This window comes from Carcharodon carcharias, chromosome 7 (genome assembly GCF_017639515.1).
Source record: "Carcharodon carcharias isolate sCarCar2 chromosome 7, sCarCar2.pri, whole genome shotgun sequence".
NCBI lineage: Eukaryota > Metazoa > Chordata > Chondrichthyes > Lamniformes > Lamnidae > Carcharodon > Carcharodon carcharias.
This window is the reverse complement of record NC_054473.1, coordinates 735,954-758,608: the sequence shown is the minus strand read 5'-3', so window position 1 is coordinate 758,608 and position 22,655 is coordinate 735,954. Positions and strand designations below refer to the sequence as shown.

Sequence of the window (22,655 nt, the reverse complement as noted above, 5' to 3'; positions counted from 1 at the left end):
GTTCCCCTTAATGTCTTGAAAACAATGATCAAATCAAATGTTAACCTTTGACATTCCAGAGAATACAAGACTAGTTTGTGTAATTTCTCATTGCAATTTAACCCTTTGAGTCTACATGTGATTCTTATCAATCTAAACTGCACTCTGTCCAAGGCGATATATCCTTCTAAAGGAGTGGTGCTCAGGATGGCTCACAGTTCTCCAGGTGTGGTCTAACCAGGGTGTGTGTGCCTGAAGCAGGATTTCTACCCCCTTGTATTCTAGTCCTCTAGATATAAAAGCCAGCATTCCATCCGCCTTTCTGATAGCTTTCTGAAGCTGTACATGGCATTTTAATGATCTCAACCTGGGCTCCATAAGTCTCCGAGCTTCACTGTTTCTGGCCTTTCACCATTTTGAAAGTGCCTGGCTGTACCTTTTAAAATCCAAATTTGATGATCTCACATTGAAATCCATTTGCCATAGTTTTACACATTCACTTAATCTATCAATATCCCTTTGAAATTTCACACTTCCCTCTACACTGTCCCCATCAAACACTCCCAGGACAGGTACAGCACGGGGTTAGATACAGAGTAACGCTCCCTCTACACTGTCCCCATCAAACACTCCCAGGACAGGTACAGCATGGGGTTAGATACAGAGTAAAGCTCCCTCTACACTGTCCCCATCAAACACTCCCAGGACAGGTACAGCACGGGGTTAGATACAGAGTAAAGCTCCCTCTACGCTGTCCTCAACACCCACTGTGGCTATCATAATCCTGTGCTCGATTACTGGAACATTTGCTCCTCTTCATCCTGAAGCACCGATTTCGAGGGATGAAGGGGTCTTCTTCTGCATCCTGAGCCTCGATACTTCCAAACTGTGGTCCAGGCACTACCTGTATCTGATCCAAATGTTTTCCAATTCCTGGCTGCACCAATGAAAACAAAAACAAACACAGCTTCTGACTTTGATTTTGGGAACAAAAGCCCCCACTGTGCAGGAAAACACAAACTCTTCAGGGACTAGTTATCACCATATCCTCCTCACCGCCTGATTAAACTGGTGATGGATCCAACCTGGATTAGCTGGAAAGATTCCCTGTGCTGGCTGCGAGTGAGGGATTCTCTCTGCTGGCTTAGTCAGACCCCTGTTCAGCATTATTGTGGTTTACTTTGTACAAAATAACAATGAAAATTTTATCATCCACGCAATTTTCTCAGTCTCAGACCGGCTGAGAATTTTGTAAATTTCATGACTAATATAATTTCAACTAAATTGATGGGCTAATTGGCTTTGGGCTGTGAGTAACACACAGGAACACAGCGTAGTTCTAATATCTTAAAGTTTTACTCATTACTGTTCATTAACTTATTTAGAGATCATTTATTGATTCTCAATTGTCTTCTTTTTATTACCATTTTCTTGCCTTGTGATCTCACTGATAATTTAATCCAGGAATTGGATGAGGTTGCAGCAGCTCTCAATGTTTCCCCAATACTTTCTGGATCTGATTTACACTGTGCACTGTATTCACCATTATCTGTGCACTGTCCTCTCTGTAACTCACTGCCAGTCACCAATTAACCTCTGCAATTAATTTACATTTTAATCCAGTTCCATCAAACTCAAGAAAATATCCAATCAATTCAGGTGTCCATCTATTATTTAGTCCAAAGCTCAGGCAATTTTTTAAAAACCATACACTCAGCCTCAGTAATCACTGCAGCCACTTAAAGCCAGATTCTGTTGATCTGATTTCAGTCCGGTTTCCCAGCGAAAGAGCCAGAAACTAAATCCATCTGTAACCTGATATTGTCACAGCTCCACTCGCAACATTTGCAGGGTCAAATCAGCCACTATTAATTAGCCACTCGGGGTGTGTGCGTGTGTGAGTGAGTGAGTCAATCTGTGTGTGTGAGTGAGTGGGTCAATCCGTGTGTGTGTGTGTGAGTGAGTCAATCTGTGTGTGTGTGTGTGTGTGTGTGTGTGTGAGAGTGTGAGTCAATCTGTGTGTGTGTGTGTGTGTGAGAGAGTGAGTGAGTCAATCTGTGTGTGTGTGTGTGTGTGTGTGTGTGTGTGTGTGAGTGAGTCAATCTGTGTGTGTGGGTGTGTGCGTTGGTGTGTGTGTGAGTCAATGTATGTGTGCATGAGTCAGTGTGAGTGTATGTGTGAGTGTGTGTGACTCCATGTGTATGTATGTGAGCCTGTGTGTGTGTGTGTGTGTGAGTGAGTCAGTGAATGTGTGTGTGTGAGAGTCAGTGTGAGTGTGTGAGAGTCAGTGTGAGTGTGTGTCAGTGTGAGTGTGAGTGTGTGTGTGTGTGAGAGAGTCAGTGTGAGTGTGAGAGTCAGTGTGAGTGTGAGAGGCAGTGTGAGTGAGTCAGTGAGTGAGTCAGTGTGAGTGTGTCAGTGTGAGGTCAGAGTGAGTGTGTGAGAGTCAGTGTGAGTGTGTGTCAGTGTGAGTGTGAGTGTGAGTGTGAGAGAGTCATTGTGAGTGTGAGAGAGTCATGTGAGTGTGAGAGAGTCAGTGTGAGTGTGTGAGTCAGTGTGAATGTGTGAGTCAGTGTGAATGTGTGAGTCAGTGTGTGTGTGAGTCATTGTGAGTGTGTGTCAGTGTGAGTGTGTGAGTGTGAGAGAGTCATTGTGAGTGTGTGAGAGTCATTGTGAGTGTGTGTCAGTGTGAGTGTGAGTGTGAGTGTGAGAGAGTCATTGTGAGTGTGAGAGAGTCAGTGTGAGTGTGAGAGAGTCAGTGTGAGTGTGAGAGTCAGTGTGAGTGAGTCACTGAGTGAGTCAGTGTGAGTGTGTCAGTGTGAGTCAGAGTGAGTGTGTGAGAGTCAGTGTAAGTGTGCGAGAGTCAGTGTAAGTGTGCGAGAGTCAGTGTAAGTGTGCTGACACACATACACACGCACAGTTAACAATATAAGAATAGTTTTTCAAGTTACAGGAGATTGATCTTCATTGTGAGAAGGTTGTACATGTCAGCAGAGGAACTGAACGATGATCAGTGAGAGAGCAGCGATGAGCAGGGATCTGTATCCTTTACAATGGCAGCCAGTACCTTTTGACTGACTGCAGTATTTCCCATTCCAGCCCTTGTAGCACTGGCACACAAATTGTGCTTTCAACTGGTACTTGTCCCAAAGGCTTAATTTGCCTTTAGTGTACACCCTGAATGTACTACGATCGGTCCGTGTGACTATCTGAAAGGACCTTTTACTCAAGTGTAGGTAAGTGTTTTGCTCAGGATACTTTCGATAACACCGACCATGTTTGCTGCACAGATATTGACTGCAGATCTGAGCTGCAACTGTGACATTCACAACATAGGGTCCCAGGATCCTCTTCACATAATCTTTCACATGTTGGCAATTTGCCTGCACAGACAGAGGGAGAGAAAGAGAGAAATTGAACATGTCGATCAGTGAAGGTAATGCACCAACAATTCACAGTAACATTAGAAGCAGGAAGAGGCCATTCAGCCCCTCTAACACACTCCATATTAAGTACATTGAACACCTTCAGACCCCATTACCCGTGGAGTGAGTTCAGTTGAGACCCAGTCACTGTGTCAATGGCTCCCTGTGCTAAAACATTCACAGCTTTAAGAAATCACCTCGTTCATCTTTGCTCTCACAGGAACAGGAAGTTCAGTCCATCAAAGCCTGTTCTGCAGTCAGTGAGATTATGGCCAATCTGTATCTGAACTCAACAGAAATCCAACCATTATGGCCTTGAAAGCTTCAATTGGTCCCCAGTTTTGACAGCTTTCTGGGGCAGAAGGTTCCAGATTCCCACTCCGCTTTGGGTGAGGCGGTGCTTTGGACATCACCCCAGAACGGCCGGGTTCAAATTTGAAGGTTATGCCCTCTTGTTCTGGACTCTCCCACCAGAGGAAATAGTTTCTCTCTATCAACACTGTCAGGTCTTTTAATCATTAAACAGCTCAATGAGATCAACACTATGAACATAAGAAATAGGAGCAGGAGTAGGCCATTCAGTCCCTCTAGTCTGCTTCATCATTCAATAGGATCATGGCTGATCATCTTGTGTTTCGATTTCCACATTCCCATCTACTCCCGATAACCTTTGATTCCCTTGCTTAACAAGAATCTATCTACCTCTGCCTTAAAAATATTCAATGACCCCGCCTCCACCACCTTCTGAGACAGAGAATTCCAAAGTCACACAACCCTCTGAGAGAAAAAATTTCCCCTCATCTCTATCCTATGAGGGTGACCCCTAATTTTAAAACAGTGTCCCCTAGTTCTGGACTCACCCACAAGAGGAAACATCATTTCCACATCCACCTTGTTGGGACCGTTCAGGATCTTGTAAACTTCAATCAAATCACCTCTCACTCTTCTAAACTCCAGTGGAAACAAGCCCAGTCTGTCCAACCTGTCCTCATAAGACAACCCACTCATTCCAGGCATCAATCTAGTAAACCTCCTCTGAACCACCTCCAATGCATTTACATCCTTCCTTAAATAAGGAGAACAAAACTGCTCACAGTATTATAGATGTGGTCTCACAAATGCCCTGAATAACTGAAGCAAAATTATCTTTACTTTTATGTTCAATTCCTCTTGTAATAAAGGATCTTAATTACTTGCTGTACAAGGCACCTTTTGGTGACTCATGCACTAGAACACCTAGATCCCTCTGCACCTCAGAATTCTGTAGCTGTTCTCCATTTAAGTAATACTCTGCTTTTTTATTCTTCCTTCCAAAGTGAACAACTTCACAGTTTCACACATTTTAAAAAATTCAATCAAGGGATGTGGGCTTCGTTGGCTGGGTCCAGCATTTATTGCCCATCCCTAGTTGCCCTTGAGAAGGTGGAGGTGAGCTGCCTTCTTGAACCGCTGCAGTCCAGGTGGTGTAGGTACCCCCACAGTGCTGTTAGGGAGGGAGTTCCAGGATTTTGACCCAGTGACAGTGAAGGAACGACGATATATTTCCAAGTCAGGATGGTGAGTGACTTGGAGGGGAAGCTCCAGGTGGTGGTGTTCCCATCAATCTGCTGCCCTTGTCCTTCTAGATGTCATGGTCATGGGTTTGGAAGGTGATGTCAAAGACCCTTGGTGAATTCCTGCAGTGCATCTTGTAGATGGTACACACTGCTGCTACTGTGCGTCGGTGATGGAGGGAGTGAATGTTTGTGGATGTGGTGCAATCAAGTGGGTCTGCTTTGTCTTGGATGGTGTTGAGCTTCTTGAGCATTGTGGGAGCTGCACTCATCCAGGCAAGTGGGGAGTATTCCATCTCACTCCTGACTTGTGCCTTGTAGATGGTGGACAGGCTTTGGGGAGTCAGGAGGTGAGTGACTCTCCGCTTGATTCCTAGCCTCTGACCTGCTTTTGTAGACACAATATTTATATGGCTAGTCCAGTTCAGTTTCTGGCCAATGGTGACCTCCAGGATGTTGATAGTGGGGGATTCAGTGATGGTAATGCCATTGAACATCAATGGGTGATGGTTGGATTTTGTTTTGTTGGAGATGGTCATTGCCTGGCACTTGTGTGGCATGAATGTTATTTGCCACTTGTCAGCCCAAGCCAGAATATTGTCCAGGTCTTGCTGCATTTGGACATGGACTGCTTCAGTATCTGAGGAGTCATGAATGGTGCTGAACATTGTGCAATCATCAGCGAACATCCCCGCTTCTGACCTTATGATGGAAGGAAGGTCATTGATGAAGCAGCTGAAGATGGTTGGGCCGAGGACACTACCCTGAGGAACTCCTGCAGTGATGTCCTGGAGCTGAGATGACTGACCTTCAACAACCACAACCATCTTCCTTTGTGCTCGGTATGACTCCAACCAGCAGAGAGTTTTCCCCCTGATTCCCATTGACTCCAGTTTTGTGAGGGCTCCCTGATGCCACACTCTGTCAAATGCTGCCTTGAAGTCAAGGGCAGTCACTCTCTCCTCAGTTCAGGAGTTCAGCTCTTTTGTCCATGTTTGAACCAAGGCTGCAATGAGGTCAGGAGCTGAGTGGCCCTGGCAGAACCCAAACTGGACGTCAGCGCGCAGGTTATTGCTAAGCAAGTGTAGCTTGATAGCACTGTTACTCCATTTGCAAGATTTTTGCCACCTCACTCAACCTATCATTATCCGTCTGCAACCTCCTTATATCCTCTTCACAACATACTTTCCTACTTATTGTTGTATCATCTGCGAATTTAGCTACCATGCCTTTGGAGATTGCAGAGCTCTGAGATGCAGAGGGACTTGGGTGTCTTAGTGCATGAATCACAAAAGGCTAGTATCAGGTACAGCAAGAAATTAGGGAAGCTAATAGAATGTTATCATTTATTGTGAGGGGAATTGAATACAAAGTAGGGAGGTTATGCTTCAGTTGTACAGGGCACTAGTAAGACCACATCTGGAGTGCTGTGTACAGTATTGGTCACCTTATTTAAGGAAGGATGTAAATGCTTTGGAAGCAGTTCAGAGAAGGTTTACCAGACTAATACCTGGAATGGGTGGACTGTCTTATGAGGAAAGGTTGGACAGGTTAGGCTTTTATCCACTGGAGTTTAGAAGAGTAAGAGGTGACTTGTTTGAAACTTATAAGATCCTGAGGGGTCTTGACAGGGTGGATGTGGAGAGGGTGTTTCCCCTTGTGGGAGAATCTAGAACTAGGGGTCACTGTTTAAAAATTAGGAATTACTCATTTAAAATGGAGATGAGGTAAAATTTTTACACTCAAAGGGTTGTGATTCTTTGGAACTCCCTTCCTGAAAAGGTGGTGGAAGCAGAGTCTTTGAATGTTTTTAAGGTAGAGGTGGATAGATTCTTGGTAAGCAAGGGGGTGAAATGTTATCAGGGGTAGGTGGGATGCAGATTTCAGGTTACTATCAGATCAGCCATGGATCAGCATGATTAAATGGTGGAGCAGGCTCGAGGGGCTGAATGGCCTATTCCTGCTCCTTGTTCGTATATTTGTATGATCTAAGTTATTGATATAAATTGTAAAAAGTTGAGGCCCCAGTACAGATCCCTGTGGGACTCCACTCCACTCAGATCCTGCCAATCAGAAAAAGACCCATTTATGCAAACTCTCTGCTTTCTGCCAGCCAGCCAATCTTCTATCCAGGCTAATATGTTACCCCCTACATCATGCACTTTTATTTTGGACTATAACCTTTGATGTGGCACATTAACAAATGCCTTCTGGCAATCCAAGTACAGCACATCTACAGGCTTCCCTTTATCCACAGCACATGTTACTCCCTCAAAGATTTGAGTAAATTGGTTAAACAGGATTTCCCTTTCACAAAACCATGCTGACCCTTCTCGATTACCTTGAGTTTCTCTAAGTGCCCAGCTATAATCTCTTTAATGATCAAGTCTAACATCTTCCCCTGATGGACGTCCGGCTAACTGGCCTAAAGTTTCTTGTTTTCTGCCTCCCTCCCTTTTTGAATAAAGGGGTTATATTTGCTACTTTCCAGTCTGATGGAACCTTTCCAGAATCGGGAATTTTGGAAAATTAACACCAGTGCATCTACTACCTCATTATCCACCTCTTTTAAGACCCTAGGATGAAGTCCATGAGGACCCGGAGACTTGCCAGCCCACAGCTCCATCAGTTTGCTCAGCACTGCTTCTCTAGTGATTGTAATTTCACCAACATCCCCTCTCCCTTCCACTTCCTGATTTACAGCTATTACTGAAATGTATTTGTATCCTCTATAGTGAAGACAGAAGCAAAATATTTGTTCATTTCATCCACCACTTCCTTATTATTTACTATTAACTCCCCACTGTCATACTCTGGAGGACCAACACTCATTTTACTTACTCTTTTCACATTTGAGCCGATCTCCCATGTAAAATGGTGGCGTAGGGTGCTGACTGGGAACCCGCCCATCTGCGCCCCACCCGCATATCCGCATATCCCCCTCAACGGGGGGGAAATGTTGCCCATGATGTCTCTGTATAAGTTTCATCTTCAATAAGGCAACATCCTTATAGATTAAATCCAGCAAAGTTATCACAAGTACAAAAAGAAATTTATTTCATGCTTCAAAATGACATCGAGTCTAGTTGCAGTAACTGGAGTTTGCCTATTGTAACTCTTTCCAGTACAAACCCGTTTCCATCTGTTTCAGATGAAGTTTCATAGTTTGCCAGTGTGAGATTTGAACTCTTGATCTTGGGGTTACAAACCCAGTACCATAACCACTTGGCTATTTAGGCCAAGCCCTCACCTATTGTACTGGTACCGAAACCGGATGGAACACAACGACTGTGTGTGGACTATTGAAAGGTGAATGCGGTGACTAAAGCGGATTCATATCCTATACCACAGTTGGAAGATTGCATCGAGAAAGTGGGACAATCAAAATTTATCACAAAGATTGATTTGCTAAAAGGATATTGGCAGGTATCTTTGTTGGAGAGAGCAAAGGAGATATCAGCTTTTGTAATGCCAAGTAGACTATATCAGTTTAAAGTCATGCCATTTGGTATGAACAATGCACCTGCGACATTTCAAAGACTGACAAGCCAAAAGTAATTGCAAGTTTGAGCAATTGTGTGGTTTATATTGATGATCTAATTATTTTCAGTTAGATGTGGAAGGAGCATTTACAACACCTGGAAGAATTATTTACTCAACTACAAGAAGCTAATCTGGTGATGAACTTGGCTAACAGTGAATTTGCAAAAGCGCAAGTTATGTATCTAGGTCATACCATTGGACATGGTAAAGTGGCTCCAAGAGATGCAAAATTCAAGGCTCTCATGTATTCCCCAGTGCCTACAACAAAACGGGAAGTTTTGAGATTTTTAGGCATGAGTGGGTTTTACTGGAAATTTGTACCAAACTTTAGCCAAGTGGTTGCTCCACTGACTGAACTATTAAAAAAGAACAAGAAGTTTCAATGGACACTGGAGTGTCAGAAGTCATTCGATAGTTTGAAAACTATTGACTACAACACCAGTTTTGGCAGTGCCCAATTATGCCAAGCAATTTAAGTTGACCATTGATGTAAGTGAAATAGGCATTGGGGCTGTACTGTTACAAGAAGATGACTCTGGAATTGAAAAACCCATAGGGTATTTTTCATGGAAGCTGAATGTACAACAGGGAAGATATTCAACGATCGAAAAAGAGGCTTTGGGTTTGGTGTTAGCATTGCAACATTTTGAAGTTAATGTCGCAAACAATTCATCAGAAGCATTTGTTTATACAGGCCATAATCCTTTGAAGTTTTTGGGCAAATTTTGAGGCAAAAATACAAGGCTTTTTGGGTGGAGTTTATTATTACAACCATTAAATCTATAGATTATACATGTTGCTAGAAGAGAGGATCTGATGGCAGATGTGTTATCAAGAGTTTGAAGCTTAAAGGAAAATTGGACATTTAAAAAAAAACCTGGACACTGTTATATATACACAGTTATGTTAAAGCAGGCATCTGGTGATGTAATAGGGTAATAAGTGTAGGAGACAGTGTGAGATGGGTTATTAAAAAATGAAGCCGTCTTTTAGAATTATGACAGTTCATTTTTCAATAGGAAGGGGGATGTCAGGAAGAGATCTTAATGTATAAAGTGTTATTGGAAATTATTTTTAAATAGAGGTTTGGTCCGTGTGTGTTAATTGGATTAAAGCCAGCTAGTCTGGGTGCTTTGATGTATAGTAGTTTTGAGGTGTAAACAATAGGTAGAGGGGACATTTGCATTTTGTTGAATAGAATATTCAAGAGTGGGAGTGAAATCTTGCACCTAGCTAGGAGACACCAAGCAATGTTTACATTACTAATTAAATTGGTACCATGAAAGGGGTTCAAAGGGCTTGGTGACACAATGAGAATTTACATTCAAAGGGGAAGACTGAGTATAACAGAAAGGAGTTTGTGTATGCAGGGCAGAGGCATGTAAGATCTAAGCCTGTAAGCCTACAACTGTCTGCAAAGGAACCAAATTGAAAGGAACCTCGTTTTGAATTCGTAAGGTGAAAAATGCTTTGCCTGGTGTCTGCTTAAGTCTATTGGCTGCGTTAGAGGAGATTAATTTGCGAATTTGTTAAAAGTTATGAAAGTAGTAATTTGTAGCCATGTGTATGTGTTTAATTTGTTGTAAATTAATAAATATTTCATTTAGTTTGATATAAAAACCTCTTGAGAACTGGTGATCTTATTTCTGAATTTAGAACTGCAACTCAAAACATACCAATTGAAAATATAGGTTATGACAATTGTTTAAAGTTTCCCTCTGGGATTTTAAATAACTCAACTTTACAAATTGCTGTGTCTTAACAACTTTCCTTCACTTCTTTAGTTAATCACGGATGGTGGGTCCTCCCTTTAAATTTTTCTTCATAGTAGAAATATGCTTATCACAGAATCGCAGAATCACAGAATCACACAGTGCAGAAGAGGCCCTTCGGCCCATCAGGTCTGCACCGACACATGAGAAACACCTGACCTACCTACCTAATCCCATATACCAGCACTTGGCCCATAGCCTTGAATGTTATGAGGTGCCAAGTGCTCATCCAGGTACTTTTTAAAGGATGTGAGGCAACCCGCTTCCACCACCCTCCCAGGCAGCGCATTCCAGACCGTCACCACCTTCTGGGTAAAAAAGTTTTTCCTCACATCCCCCCTAAACCTCCTGCCCCTCACCTTGAACTTGTGTCCCCTCGTGACTGACCCTTCAACTAAGGGGAACAGCTGCTCCCTATCCACCCTGTCCATGCCCCTCATTTTGAGTATTCTGAAATATCCCCTTAAATATTCTCACTGCTTTTCTGTTGATCTATCCCCTAGCCTAGTATCCCAGTTCACTTCAACTAGCTCAGCTTTCATGCCCACATAGTTGCTCTTATTTAAGTTTAAAACACTAGTCTTAGACCCACTCTTCTCCATTTCAAACTGGATATAAAATTCAATCATTTGTAGCCGCTGCTACCTAGGGCTGTCTTCACTCTGGGGTTATTAATTAATCCTGTCACATTACACAATACCAAGTCTAATATAACCTGCTCTCTGGTTGGTTCCAGAATGTGCTGCTCTAAGAAACTATCTTGAAAGCATTCATCCAGACTACTACTGCCAATCTGATTTTTCCAGTTTATATGTAGATTAAAGTCACCCATGATTATTGATATCCTTTTATCACAAGCATCCAATATTTCTTCTTATATATTTTGTCCTACATTTTGGTTCCTGTTAGGGGCCTGTAGACTACTCCCACCAGTGACTTATTTCCTTTACCATTCCTCACCTCTACCCAAACCGATTCTACATCCTAATCTCCTGAACTAAGTTTATCTCTAATTATTGCACCAGTGTCATCCTTGATTAGCAGTGCTACCCCTCCACCTTTATGTAGCTTCCTATTCTTCTTGAATATCATATCCCCCTCAATATTCAGGACCCAATCCTTGTCATCCTGCTGCCATCTCTCTGTAATGGCTATCAGGTCATATTTATTTACTTCATGTGTGCTTTCAATTAGTTACTTTGCTATAAATGCTACACGCATTCGGATACAGAGCCTTTAGCTTTGTCTTTTTGTTATCTTTGTAAAATCTAGTCTTGGCTATTGGTGTGTTCTTAGGTTTTACCTCCCTGTGCTAGCATTGTTACTCTGTTTTTAGTGAACTTTAGTTATATCAGTTTATTAATTTAGAATAATTCCTATGTATACTACAGCTCATTCCCCAGTGCACCAAATTCGCTGCTCACTCAGTCTCTGTCTCACTCTTGCATAGTCACCTGTCTCCTCATGCGCCTCTTACTGATTGAGCAGTTTAAAAAACCCAGTCTCTAACATGGACCCTCTGATGAGTCACTAGCTAGTTAAACCTCCTGCTACAGTGATTAACATCACATGAGGCAACTGCTTTCAGGTGATTGACAGATAACTGCCACTCCTTGCAGCTCTCTGTTTAACAAGCTAACCTAACTTATCTGAGGGTTAGTACTATGTCAGATCTTGATTCTCAAGCTATAGTTAAAACCTGAAAAGGACTTACCAGAACTTAGCATATGAATCTAATTCGCTATTCACTCAGCCTCCATCTCAACCTGGCACAGCCGCCTGTATCCTCGCACGCCCCTTACTAATCTTTTCGAGGGAATACAAGGCTAATCTGTGCAAACCATCCTCATAATTTAACCTTGTCAGCCCCAGATAATTCCGAAATATCTGCACTGCACCCTCAGAACTTTGCTGTAGTCCATGTGTCAGCCATGGGCCAGTGGGTACTGCTCTCAACCAAAGGCAGGACTGAGGGAGTGCCGCACTGTCAGAGGGTCAGTACTGAGGGAGTGCTGCACTGTCAGAGGGTCAGTACTGAGGGAGTGCTGCACTGTCAGAGGGTCAGTACTAAGGGAGTGCTGCACTGTCAGAGGGTCAGTACTGAGGGAGTGTTGCACTGTCGGAGGGTCAGTACTGAGGGAGTGCTGCACTGTCAGAGGGTCAGTACTGAGGGAGTGCTGCACTGTCAGAGGGTCAGTACTGAGGGAGTGCTGCACTGTCAGAGTGTCAGTACTGAGGGAGTTTCGCAGTGTCAGAGGGTCAGTACTGAGGGAGTGCTGCACTGTCAAAGGGTCAGTACTGAGGGAATGCTGCATTGTCGGAGGGTCAGTACTGAGGGAGTGCTGCACTGTCGGAGGGTCAGTACTGAGTGAGTGCTGCAGTGTCGGAGGGTCAGTACTGAGGGAGTGCTGCACTGTCAGAGGGTCAGTACTGAGGGAGTGCTGCACTGTCGGAGGGTCAGTACTGAGGGAGTGCTGCACTGTCGGAGGGTCAGTACTGAGGGAGTGCTGCACTGTCGGAGGGTCAGTACTGAGGGAGTGCTGCACTGTCGGAGGGTCAGTACTGAGGGAGTGCTGCACTGTCAGAGTGTCAGTACTGAGGGAGTTTCGCAGTGTCAGAGGGTCAGTACTGAGGGAGTGTTGCAATGTCAGAGGGTCAGTACTGAGGGAGTGCTGCATTGTCCGAGGATCAGAACTGAGGGAGTGCTGCACTGTCAAAGGGTCAGTACTGAGGGAATGCTGCATTGTCGGAGGGTCAGTACTGAGGGAGTGCTGCACTGTCAGAGGGTCAGTACTGAGTGAGTGCTGCAGTGTCGGAGGGTCAGTACTGAGGGAGTGCTGCACTGTCAGAGGGTCAGTACTGAGGGAGTGCTGCACTGTCGGAGGGTCAGTACTGAGGGAGTGCTGCACTGTCGGAGGGTCAGTACTGAGGGAGTGCTGCACTGTCGGAGGGTCAGTACTGAGGGAGTGCTGCACTGTCGGAGGGTCAGTACTGAGGGAGTGCTGCACTGTCGGAGGGTCAGTACTGAGGGAGTGCTGCACTGTCAGAGGGTCAGTACTGAGGGAGTGTTGCACTGTCAGAGGGTCAGTACTGAGGGAGTGCTGCACTGTCGGAGGGTCAGTACTGAGGGTGTGCTGCACTGTCAGAGGGTCAGTACTGAGGGAGTGCTGCACTGTCGGAGGGTCAGTACTGAGGGAGTGCTGCACTGTCGGAGGGTCAGTACTGAGGGAGTGCTGCATTGTCGAAGGGTCAGTACTGAGAGAGTGTTGCATTGTCGAAGGGTCAGTACTGAGGGAGTTCCGCACTGTTGGATGCTTAGTACTGAGGGAGTGCTGCACTGTCAGGAGGTCAGTACTGAAGGAGTTTTGCTAGGGTTCCTTGATGCCACACAGTGAAATGCAGCCTTGATGTCAAGGGGAGTCAACTCTGAAGTTCAACTCTTTGGTCCATGTTTGAACCAAGGCTGTAATGAGGTCAGGAGCTGAGTGACCCTGGCAGAACCCAAACTGGGTGTCAGTGAGCAGGTTATTGCTAAGCAAGTGCCGCTTGATAGCACTGTTGATGACCCCTTCCATTACTTTACTGATGATGGAGAGTAGACTGATGGGGTGGTAACTGGTTGGGTTGGATTTGTCCTGCTTTTTGTGCAAGGACATACCTGGGCAATTTTCCATAAAGCTGGGTAGATGCCAGTGTTGTAGCTGTACTGGAACAGCTTGGCTAGGAGCACAGCAAGTTCTGGAGCACAAGTCTTCAGTACTATTGCCAGAATATTGTCAGAGCCCATAGCCTTTCCAATATCCAGCGCCTCCAGCTGTTTCTTGATATTATGTAGAGTGAATCGAATTGGCTGAAGACTGGCATCTGTGATGCTGGGGACCTCCGGAGGAGGCTGAGATGGATCATCCACTCGGCACTTCTGGCTGAAGATTGTAGCAAATGCTTCAGCCTTGTCTTCTGCACTGATGTGCTGGGTTCCTCTGTCATTGAGGATGGGGATATTTGTGGAGCATCCTCCTCCAGTGAGTTGTTTAATTGTTCATCACCATTCACGACTGGATGTAGCAGGACTGCAGAGCTTAGATCTGATCCGTTGATTGTGGGGTCACTTAGCTCTGTCTATCACTTGCTGCTTATGCTGTTTGGCAGGCAAGTATTCCTGTGTTATAGCTTCACCAGGTTGACACCTCATTTTTAGGTATGCCTGGTGCTGCTCCTGGCATGTCCTCCTGCACTCTTCATTGAACCAAGGTTGATCCCCTGGCTTGATGGTAATGGTAGAGTGGGGGATATGCTGGGCCATGAGGTTACAGCTTGTGTTCGAGTACAATTCTGCTGCTGCTGATGGCCCACAGCACCTCATGGATGCCCAGTCTTGAGCTGCTAGATCTGTTCAAAATCTATCCCATTTAGCACGGTGGTAGCGCCACATGACACTATCACCAACAAGAGAGAATGTAACCAACGCCCCTTGACACTCAATGGCATTACCATTGCTGAATCCCCCACTATCAACATCCTTGGGGTTACCATTGACCAGAAACTGAACTGGACTAGCCATATAAATACTGTGGCTACAACAGCAGGTCAGAGGCTAGGAATCCTGTGACAAGTAACTCACCTCCTGACTCCCCAAAGCCTGTCCACCATCTACAAGGTACAAGTCAGGAGTGTGATAGAATACTCCCCACTTGCCTGGATGAGTGCAGCTCCCACAACACTCAAGAAGCTCAACACCATCCAGGACAAAGCAGCCACTGAATTGGCACCACATCCACAAACATTCACTCCCTCCACCACCAGTTCACAGTAGTAGCAGTGTGTACCATCTAGTAGATGCACTGCAGGAATTCACCAAAGCTCCTTCGACAGCACCTTCCAAAACATCTAGACCTCTACCATCTAGAAGGACAAGGGCAGCAGACAAATGGGAACTCCACCGCCTGGAAGTTCCCCTCCAAGTCACTCACCATCCTGACTTGGAAATATATCGCCGTTCCTTCACTGTCGCTGGGTCAAAATCCTGGAACTCCCTCCCTAACAGCACTGTGGGTGTACCTACACCACATGGACTGCAGCGGTTCAAGAAGGCAGCTCACCACCACCTTCTCAAGGGCAATTAGGGATGGGTAATAAATACTGGGCCTAGCCAGCGACGCCCACATCCACACCTCATGAATGAATGAAAAAAAAGGACTGAGGCAGTGCAGCACTGTCAGAGGGTCAGTACTGAGGCAGTGCGGCACTGTCAGAGGGTCTGTACTGAGGGAGTGCTGCACGGTCAGAGGATCAGTACTGAGGGAGTGCTGCACTGGCAGAGGGTCAGTGCTGAGGGAGTGTTGCACTGTCAGAGGGTCAGTACCGAGGGAGGGCTGCACTGTCAGAGGGTCAGTACTGAGGGAGTGCTGCACTGTCAGAGGGTCAGTACTGAGTGAGTGCTGCACTGTCAGAGGGTCAGTACTGAGGCAGTGCGGCACTGTCAGAGGGTCTGTACTGAGGGAGTGCTGCACGGTCAGAGGATCAGTACTGAGGGAGTGCTGCACTGGCAGAGGGTCAGTGCTGAGGGAGTGTTGCACTGTCAGAGGGTCAGTACCGAGGGAGGGCTGCACTGTCAGAGGGTCAGTACTGAGGGAGTGTTGCACTATCAGAGGGTCAGTACTGAGGGAGTGCTGCACTGTCGGAGGGCCAGTACCGAGGGAGTGCTGCACGATCGGAGGGCCAGTACCGAGGGAGTGCTGCACGATCGGAGGGTCAGTACCGAGGGAGTGCTGCACTGTCAGAGAGTCAGTACTGAGGGAGTGCTGCACTGTCAGAGGGTCAGTACTGAGGGAGTGCTGCACTGTCAGAGGGTCAGTACTGAGGGAGTGCTGCACTGTCAGAGGGTCAGTACTGAGGGAGTGCTGCACTGTCAGAGGGTCAGTACTGAGGGAGTGCTGCACTGTCAGAGGGTCAGTACTGAGGAAGTCCTGCACTGTCAGAGGGTCAGTACTGAGGGAGTGCTGCACTGTCAGAGGGTCAGTACTGAAGGAGTGCTGCACTGTCAGAGGGTCAGCACCGAGGGAGTGCTGCACTGTCGGAGGGTCAGCACCGAGGGAGTGCTGCACTGTCGGAGGGTCAGCACCGAGGGAGTGCTGCACTGTCAGAGGGCCAGTACTGAGGGAGTGCTGCACTGTCGGAGGGCCAGTACCGAGGGAGTGCTGCACTATCAGAGGGCCAGTACTGAGGGAGTCCTGCACTGTCGGAGGGTCAGTACTGAGAGTGCTGCACTGTCGGAGGGTCAGTACTGAGGGAGTGCTGCACTGTCAGAGGGTCAGTACTGAGGGAGTGCTGCACTGTCGAATGGTCAGTACTGAGGGAGTGCTGCACTGTCAGAGGGTCAGTATTGAGGGAGTGCTGCACTGTCAGAGGGTCAGTACTGAGGGAGTGCTGCACTGTCAGAGGGTCAGTACTGAGGAAGTCCTGCACTGTCAGAGGGTCAGTACTGAGGGAGTGCTGCACTGTCAGAGGGTCAGTACTGAAGGAGTGCTGCACTGTCAGAGGGTCAGCACCGAGGGAGTGCTGCACTGTCGGAGGGTCAGCACCGAGGGAGTGCTGCACTGTCAGAGGGTCAGCACCGAGGGAGTGCTGCACTGTCAGAGGGCCAGTACTGAGGGAGTGCTGCACTGTCGGAGGGCCAGTACCGAGGGAGTGCTGCACTATCAGAGGGCCAGTACTGAGGGAGTCCTGCACTGTCGGAGGGTCAGTACTGAGAGTGCTGCACTGTCGGAGGGTCAGTACTGAGGGAGTGCTGCACTGTCAGAGGGTCAGTACTGAGGGAGTGCTGCACTGTCGAATGGTCAGTACTGAGGGAGTGCTGCACTGTCGGATGGTCAGTACTGAGGGAGTGCTGCACTGTCAGAGGGTCAGTACTGAGGGAGTGCTGCACTGTCAGAGGGTTAGTACTGAGAGAGTGCTGTACTGTCAGAGGGTCAGTACTGAGGGAGTGCTGCACTGTCAGAGGGTCAGTACTGAGGGAGTGCTGCACTGTCAGAGGGTCAGTACTGAGGGAGTTTCGCAGTGTCAGAGGGTCAGTACTGAGGAATGCTATATTGTCAGAGTTGTTGTTAAACTGAGGGTTTGGTTTCTCTTTTGGAGTATGAACGTAAGATATGACAATATTATTTGAAGATGAGCAGAAAAGTTCTCCCCAGTGTCCTGTCCAACATCAGAAAATCAGGTTATCTGGTCATACATCTCACTACTGGAATTGTGATATGCACTAATTGGCTCTTATATTTCTACAAAACAGAAGACTAGAGTACAGAATAATTAAGTGGCTGTAAAGCAATCTGGTATATCCCTAATGTCATGATAATGAAGGAAAAACACTGAATTGTGTCCAGAAATATTGGACTTTAAAAATAAGACCTGAGTTTGAAAAATGTACACAAGCCAATGGCTGGAATACTGCAGGGTGACTCTGTGAGAGGTACTGGAGCCCTATCCTGTTGCCAGACAAGGTACTTCTAAAGACATCCAGAAACTGATTGCTCCCTCCGGTAGAGGCAATAGCACATAATGGGAGATGAGTATCACCTCATCAAGAATTCCTGTGAGCAAAGCCCAGATAGATTTGTGAATTTGTTTCTTATTTGGAATATACAGAGAAGGGGTTAAAAGTGAGGTGAAAAGCTACCCTGGTGTCTGTCTGTTGGTGGGTGTTCTGAGAGAGAGCAAGTGCTCGAAGTTTGACTCAGAAGTAACAGCCAAACACAGTGTCCCTGCAAATTGCCATTTTGCAGGTATCCTGATCCCTCTCTCTCTCTCTCTACTGAATTCAACACTACTGGAGCTTTGAAAACAACTATTCATCTACTGGAGTCAACTCTACCGACTGCTTGTCCACCTGAGTCCATTCTACTGGAATCTCGAATCGCAATGGCCACGATGTTTAATCACCTCCTCCCCACAAGGCAAGGACTGTTCTGTATACCTTTCCTTTTATACAAGCCAACTTACTTCAAGCTAACTTCTTACTTTAACCCGTATGACCGTATATGCCTGTGATTTATCCTTTCTTGCCTTTAATAGTTAATAAACTTACTCTTATCTTTAACTCAGGAAAGTCTGATCAAATTGTCTCCTTCAAAACCAGAATGATTGGGTCTGGGAGATTGGGATCCGTGAAAGGGATCCTTTTTAGATTAAATCTTGTTGTGACCAACAGTCATGAGTGCTGAATAAAGACACGGAACCAGTTCATCTCTCCCCACCCGGGATACGACAATTTGGGGGTGTCCCAGCCAGTGACAAATTGAGGTCTCGCCTGGATCAACAAATTAGGGGAACCTCACCTGGGGCGGGCAGGGTGGGGGGTTGGTGGCAGGGGTAGGTTGTAACACTGTGATGTGTCCCAATGTTGTGGAAGGGCTATGTAAATGCAGTTCCTTCTGTTCCCTCAAGATAATCCTCATGCTTGTTCCTGATTCACCAATGAAAACAAGCTTTCCCTATTTTAAAAATAAAAACAAAGATAAAAACAAAAAACTGCGGATGCTGGAAATCCAAAACAAAAACAGAATTACCTGGAAAAACTCAGCAGGTCTGGCAGCATCGGCGGAGAAGAAAAGAGTTGACGTTTCGAGTCCTCATGACCCTTCGACAGAACTAGGTGAATCCCAGGGAGGGTTGAAATATAAGCTGCTTTAAGGTGTGGGGGAGGGGGCGGGGGTCGGTGGTGGTTGGGTGGGGGTAGAGAAGTGGGGGGGGGGTGTGGTTGTAGGCAAAAACAGTGATAGAGGCAGATCATCAGAAGATGTCACTTCCCTATTTTGCCTTTTTAAACCTTCCATAGTCCTGGAAAACTTTACTTGATCCTCACTGTACTGACAATGCAAGAAGCAGCAGGTGTCCACATCCCAGCTCCTTTCACTAGAGTGTTTTAGATCAGTACTGGCCGGACTCAGTAAAGAGCCTCGGTGGTGAAAGTCCCTTCTTACCGTGGTGCGAGAAAATTCAATGCTTCCCCACAGAATGACTCCGCTTGCTCCCAGGGCTGCACTTTCCCCAATGCTGTAGATTAAATCTCCCTGAAATATAAGGGCAGTCAATGAGTAAATTAGTTAATTATATTTAACCCCACTCCAAGGGGGAGGAGTTAGATTTGGTACAGCTGTGCAAAGCAGCACCCATTTTCCTGCTCCTGGTGGGCTGGTTTAATGATGTTATACACAGGGATTTACAAATACTTCCTTACCTCAGTATGGGCCCTACTTATCAACAAAACCAATTAGACCAACACAAGCACTTCTAGAGGGTGGCAGGACTAGTGAGTAACCCAAATTAGAACACGGGTGTTGGTAAACACAGATGTTATCTAAAAACCAAATTTTAAGATGCACAATTGATGCCCTGTCTGAGGCAGGTGTTAACTGAGGTGCGGAATGCAGCTTTGAAATGGTTTCCTTGTCTTAGTAAAGGATAACATAAACATTGCAGTGAGAAAGGATCCTGGCTCAGAGGTCTGGAAGTAGAATCAACATGAGCAGAGATTAGAAATAAAAATGGTCAGAAAATGCTGGTGGGTGGAGTTTATAGGTCCCTTAACAGAAGTTATGTAATAATAACTAATAAAGGCAATTTAATCATTGTCAGAGACTTTAGCCCTTATACTGACTGGCCCAATCAAATTAGCAAAGTTGGTCTGAAAGATAAATTTGTAGAATCCTTTCATGACAGTTTCCTGTAGCAATATGTAGTGGAATTAACAAGGGATGATAACTAATTTAGATCTGGTATTATGTATTCAGGCAGCTTTAATTAGTAATCTCAAAGTGAAAGTTCCTCTGGGAAAAAATGATCGTAATACAATTTAATTCCATATCAAATTTGAAAGCAACTTACTCTAGTCCCAAACAAGAATCTCAGACTTAACCAATGTTAATTGCATCGATATGAGAAGAGAGCTGGCCAAGGTCATTTGGATAAATAGACTAAAGTGTGGTAAATATTTAAAGAAACAAATGAAAATGTTCTACAAAAATATATTCCGTTAAAAAACAAAAAGTGAGCAAGAAAGATAGATCCTGGGATTACTAGAGTAATTAAGGATAGTAATAGATTAAAGGAAGAGGTTTATAATGTTGCAAGGAAAACTAGTAAATCTGAGGATTGGGAGTGTTTTAGAAACTAGAAAAAGGCCAATAAAAAGTTGATGAAAATAGAAAAATAGAATCTTGGACTAAACTATTCACTAATATTAAATGATTGTAGGAGGCGATGATCATACAATGATTGTTGTAAAAGCCCATCTGGTTCACTAATGTTCTTTAGGGAAGGAAATCTGCTGTCCTTACCTGGTCTGACCTACATGTGACTCCAAACACACAGCAATGGGGTTGATTCTTAAATGCCCTCTGAACAAGGGCAATTTGGGCTGGACAATAAATACTTGCCCAGCTGGTGATGTCCACACCCCATGAATTAAAAACAAAACAAGAAGGGAGTAGCTTGGTCCTTTAAGAAGCAAAGACATTGAAAAAAACTTTTGGCTCAGATTTTTGCAATGGAGAGGCTTTCAGGGCGAAAATCCTGGAAATGGCTGAAAATTCCATGTCCCACTCCTGAAGGCAGCATGTTCCATTTTTGCACAGGAAGGACTGGAGCTGGACTGAGCTTTGTCCATGCATCATTTGTGGAGGCAGCTGATTATTTAAATGGGATCTTGGCAGGTCAGGAGTGTGAAACTTGAAGTGTGCAGATTACACCAGGTAAGAGGAGGTCTGAACTTGGTGGATTCAGTTGGATGCAAACATAGTTCCATTGTTTAAAAAGGGATCAAAGGAAATGCCAAACAATTATAGGCCAGTTAGTCTTACATCAGTGGTGAGCAAATTAGTAGAATCAATCCTGAGAGATAGGATTAACTGTCATGTGGAAAGGCATGGAATAGTCAGGGATGGTCAGCGTGGATTTGTTAAAGGAAGGTCTTGCCTCACAAATTTGATTGAATTCTTTGAGGAAGTGACAAGAAGGGTTGATGAAGGTAGTGCAGTGGATGTTGTGTACATGGATTTTAGCAAGGCATTTGACAAGATCCCACATGGCAGATTGGTCAGGAAAGTTAGAGCCCATGGGATTCAGGGTCATGTGGCAAACTGGATAAAAGGTTGGCTTTGTAACAGGAAACAAAGGGTAATGGTTGATGGATGCCCTTGCGAATGGAAAGTTGTCTCAAGTGGTGTTCCACAGGGCTCAGTGTTGGGACCCTTGCTGTTTGTGTTATATATTAATGGTTTGGAAGTGAACGTGGGGGGTACGATTGGGAAATTTGCAGATGGCACAAAGATTGGCCGAGTAGTGGATAGTGTAGAGGATAGCCATAATCTCCAAAACGATATAGATGGGTTGGTGGAGTGGGCGGTAAAGTGGCAGATGGATTTTAACATAGAGAAGTGTGAGGTCATACATTTAGGAAGGTCAAACAGTTACAGGGATTACACAATAAACGGGAATATACTAAGAGGGATAGATAAAGTGAGAGATCTTGGCGTACAAGTACACAAGTCCCTGAAGGCAGCAGTTCAAGTAGACAATGTTGTAAAGAAGGCATATGGAATGCTCTCCTTCATTGGCAGAGGTATAGAATATAAAAGTAAGGATATAATGTTGGAATTGTATAAAACACTGGTGAGGCCACAGCTGGAGTATTGTGAGCAGTTGTGGTCACCACATTACAGGAAGGACATAATTGCTCTGGAGAGAGTGCAGAGGAGGTTTACAAGAATGTTGCCAGGGTTAGAAAAGTGTAGCTATGAGGAGAGATTGGATAGGTTGGGGTTATTTTCCTTAGAACAAAGAAGGCTGAGAGGTGACTTGATTGATGTGTACAAAATTATGAGGGGAGTAGATAGAGTGGACAGAATAAAATTGTTTCCCTTGGAGGAGAATTCTAGAACCAGGGAACATAGATTCAAGATAAGTGGCAGAAGGTGTAGGGGGGACATGAGGAAGAACTTTTTTACGCAGAGGGTAGTGAGTGTCTGGAACTCGCTGCCCAAGTTGTTGGTAGAAGCAGAAACTCGAAACTCTCTTAAAAAGTACCTGGATCTGCACCTTAAGTGCTGTAAGCTGCAGGGCTATGGGCCGGGTGTAGGAATGTGGGATTAGAAAGGGCACCTGGGTGTCCTTGGGCTAGCATGGACAAGATGGGCCAAATGGCCTCCTTCTGTGCTGTAACTTTTCTATGGTTTTATGGTTCTATGGATAGCAAGGGTACCCCTTAGGAGAGGTAAGCTACCCCTTTGGATATGGTCCTGGAACACATTTGTGAGAGGAAAGACACAATTTGGGAGAGGTAAGGTACCCTTTGGGATTGTTAAAAGTAAACATGATTGTGTATAAAAAGT

General features: G+C 45.3%; 1 protein-coding gene across 1 annotated transcript in view; it reads right to left on the bottom strand.

The window, feature by feature from the left end:
* Positions 1-773: 773 nt before the first annotated feature.
* Positions 774-22,655, bottom strand: part of LOC121279721 (hyaluronidase-4-like) — a 49,885-nt gene continuing 28,003 nt past the window's right edge. Inside the window, exons 2-4 of the mRNA XM_041190964.1 lie at positions 19,248-19,337; positions 3,044-3,359; positions 774-916 (exon numbers count right to left, since the gene is read on the bottom strand). Coding sequence (XP_041046898.1) covers positions 774-916; positions 3,044-3,359; positions 19,248-19,337 — 549 coding nt within the window. The remainder of the gene's footprint in view (positions 917-3,043; positions 3,360-19,247; positions 19,338-22,655) is intronic.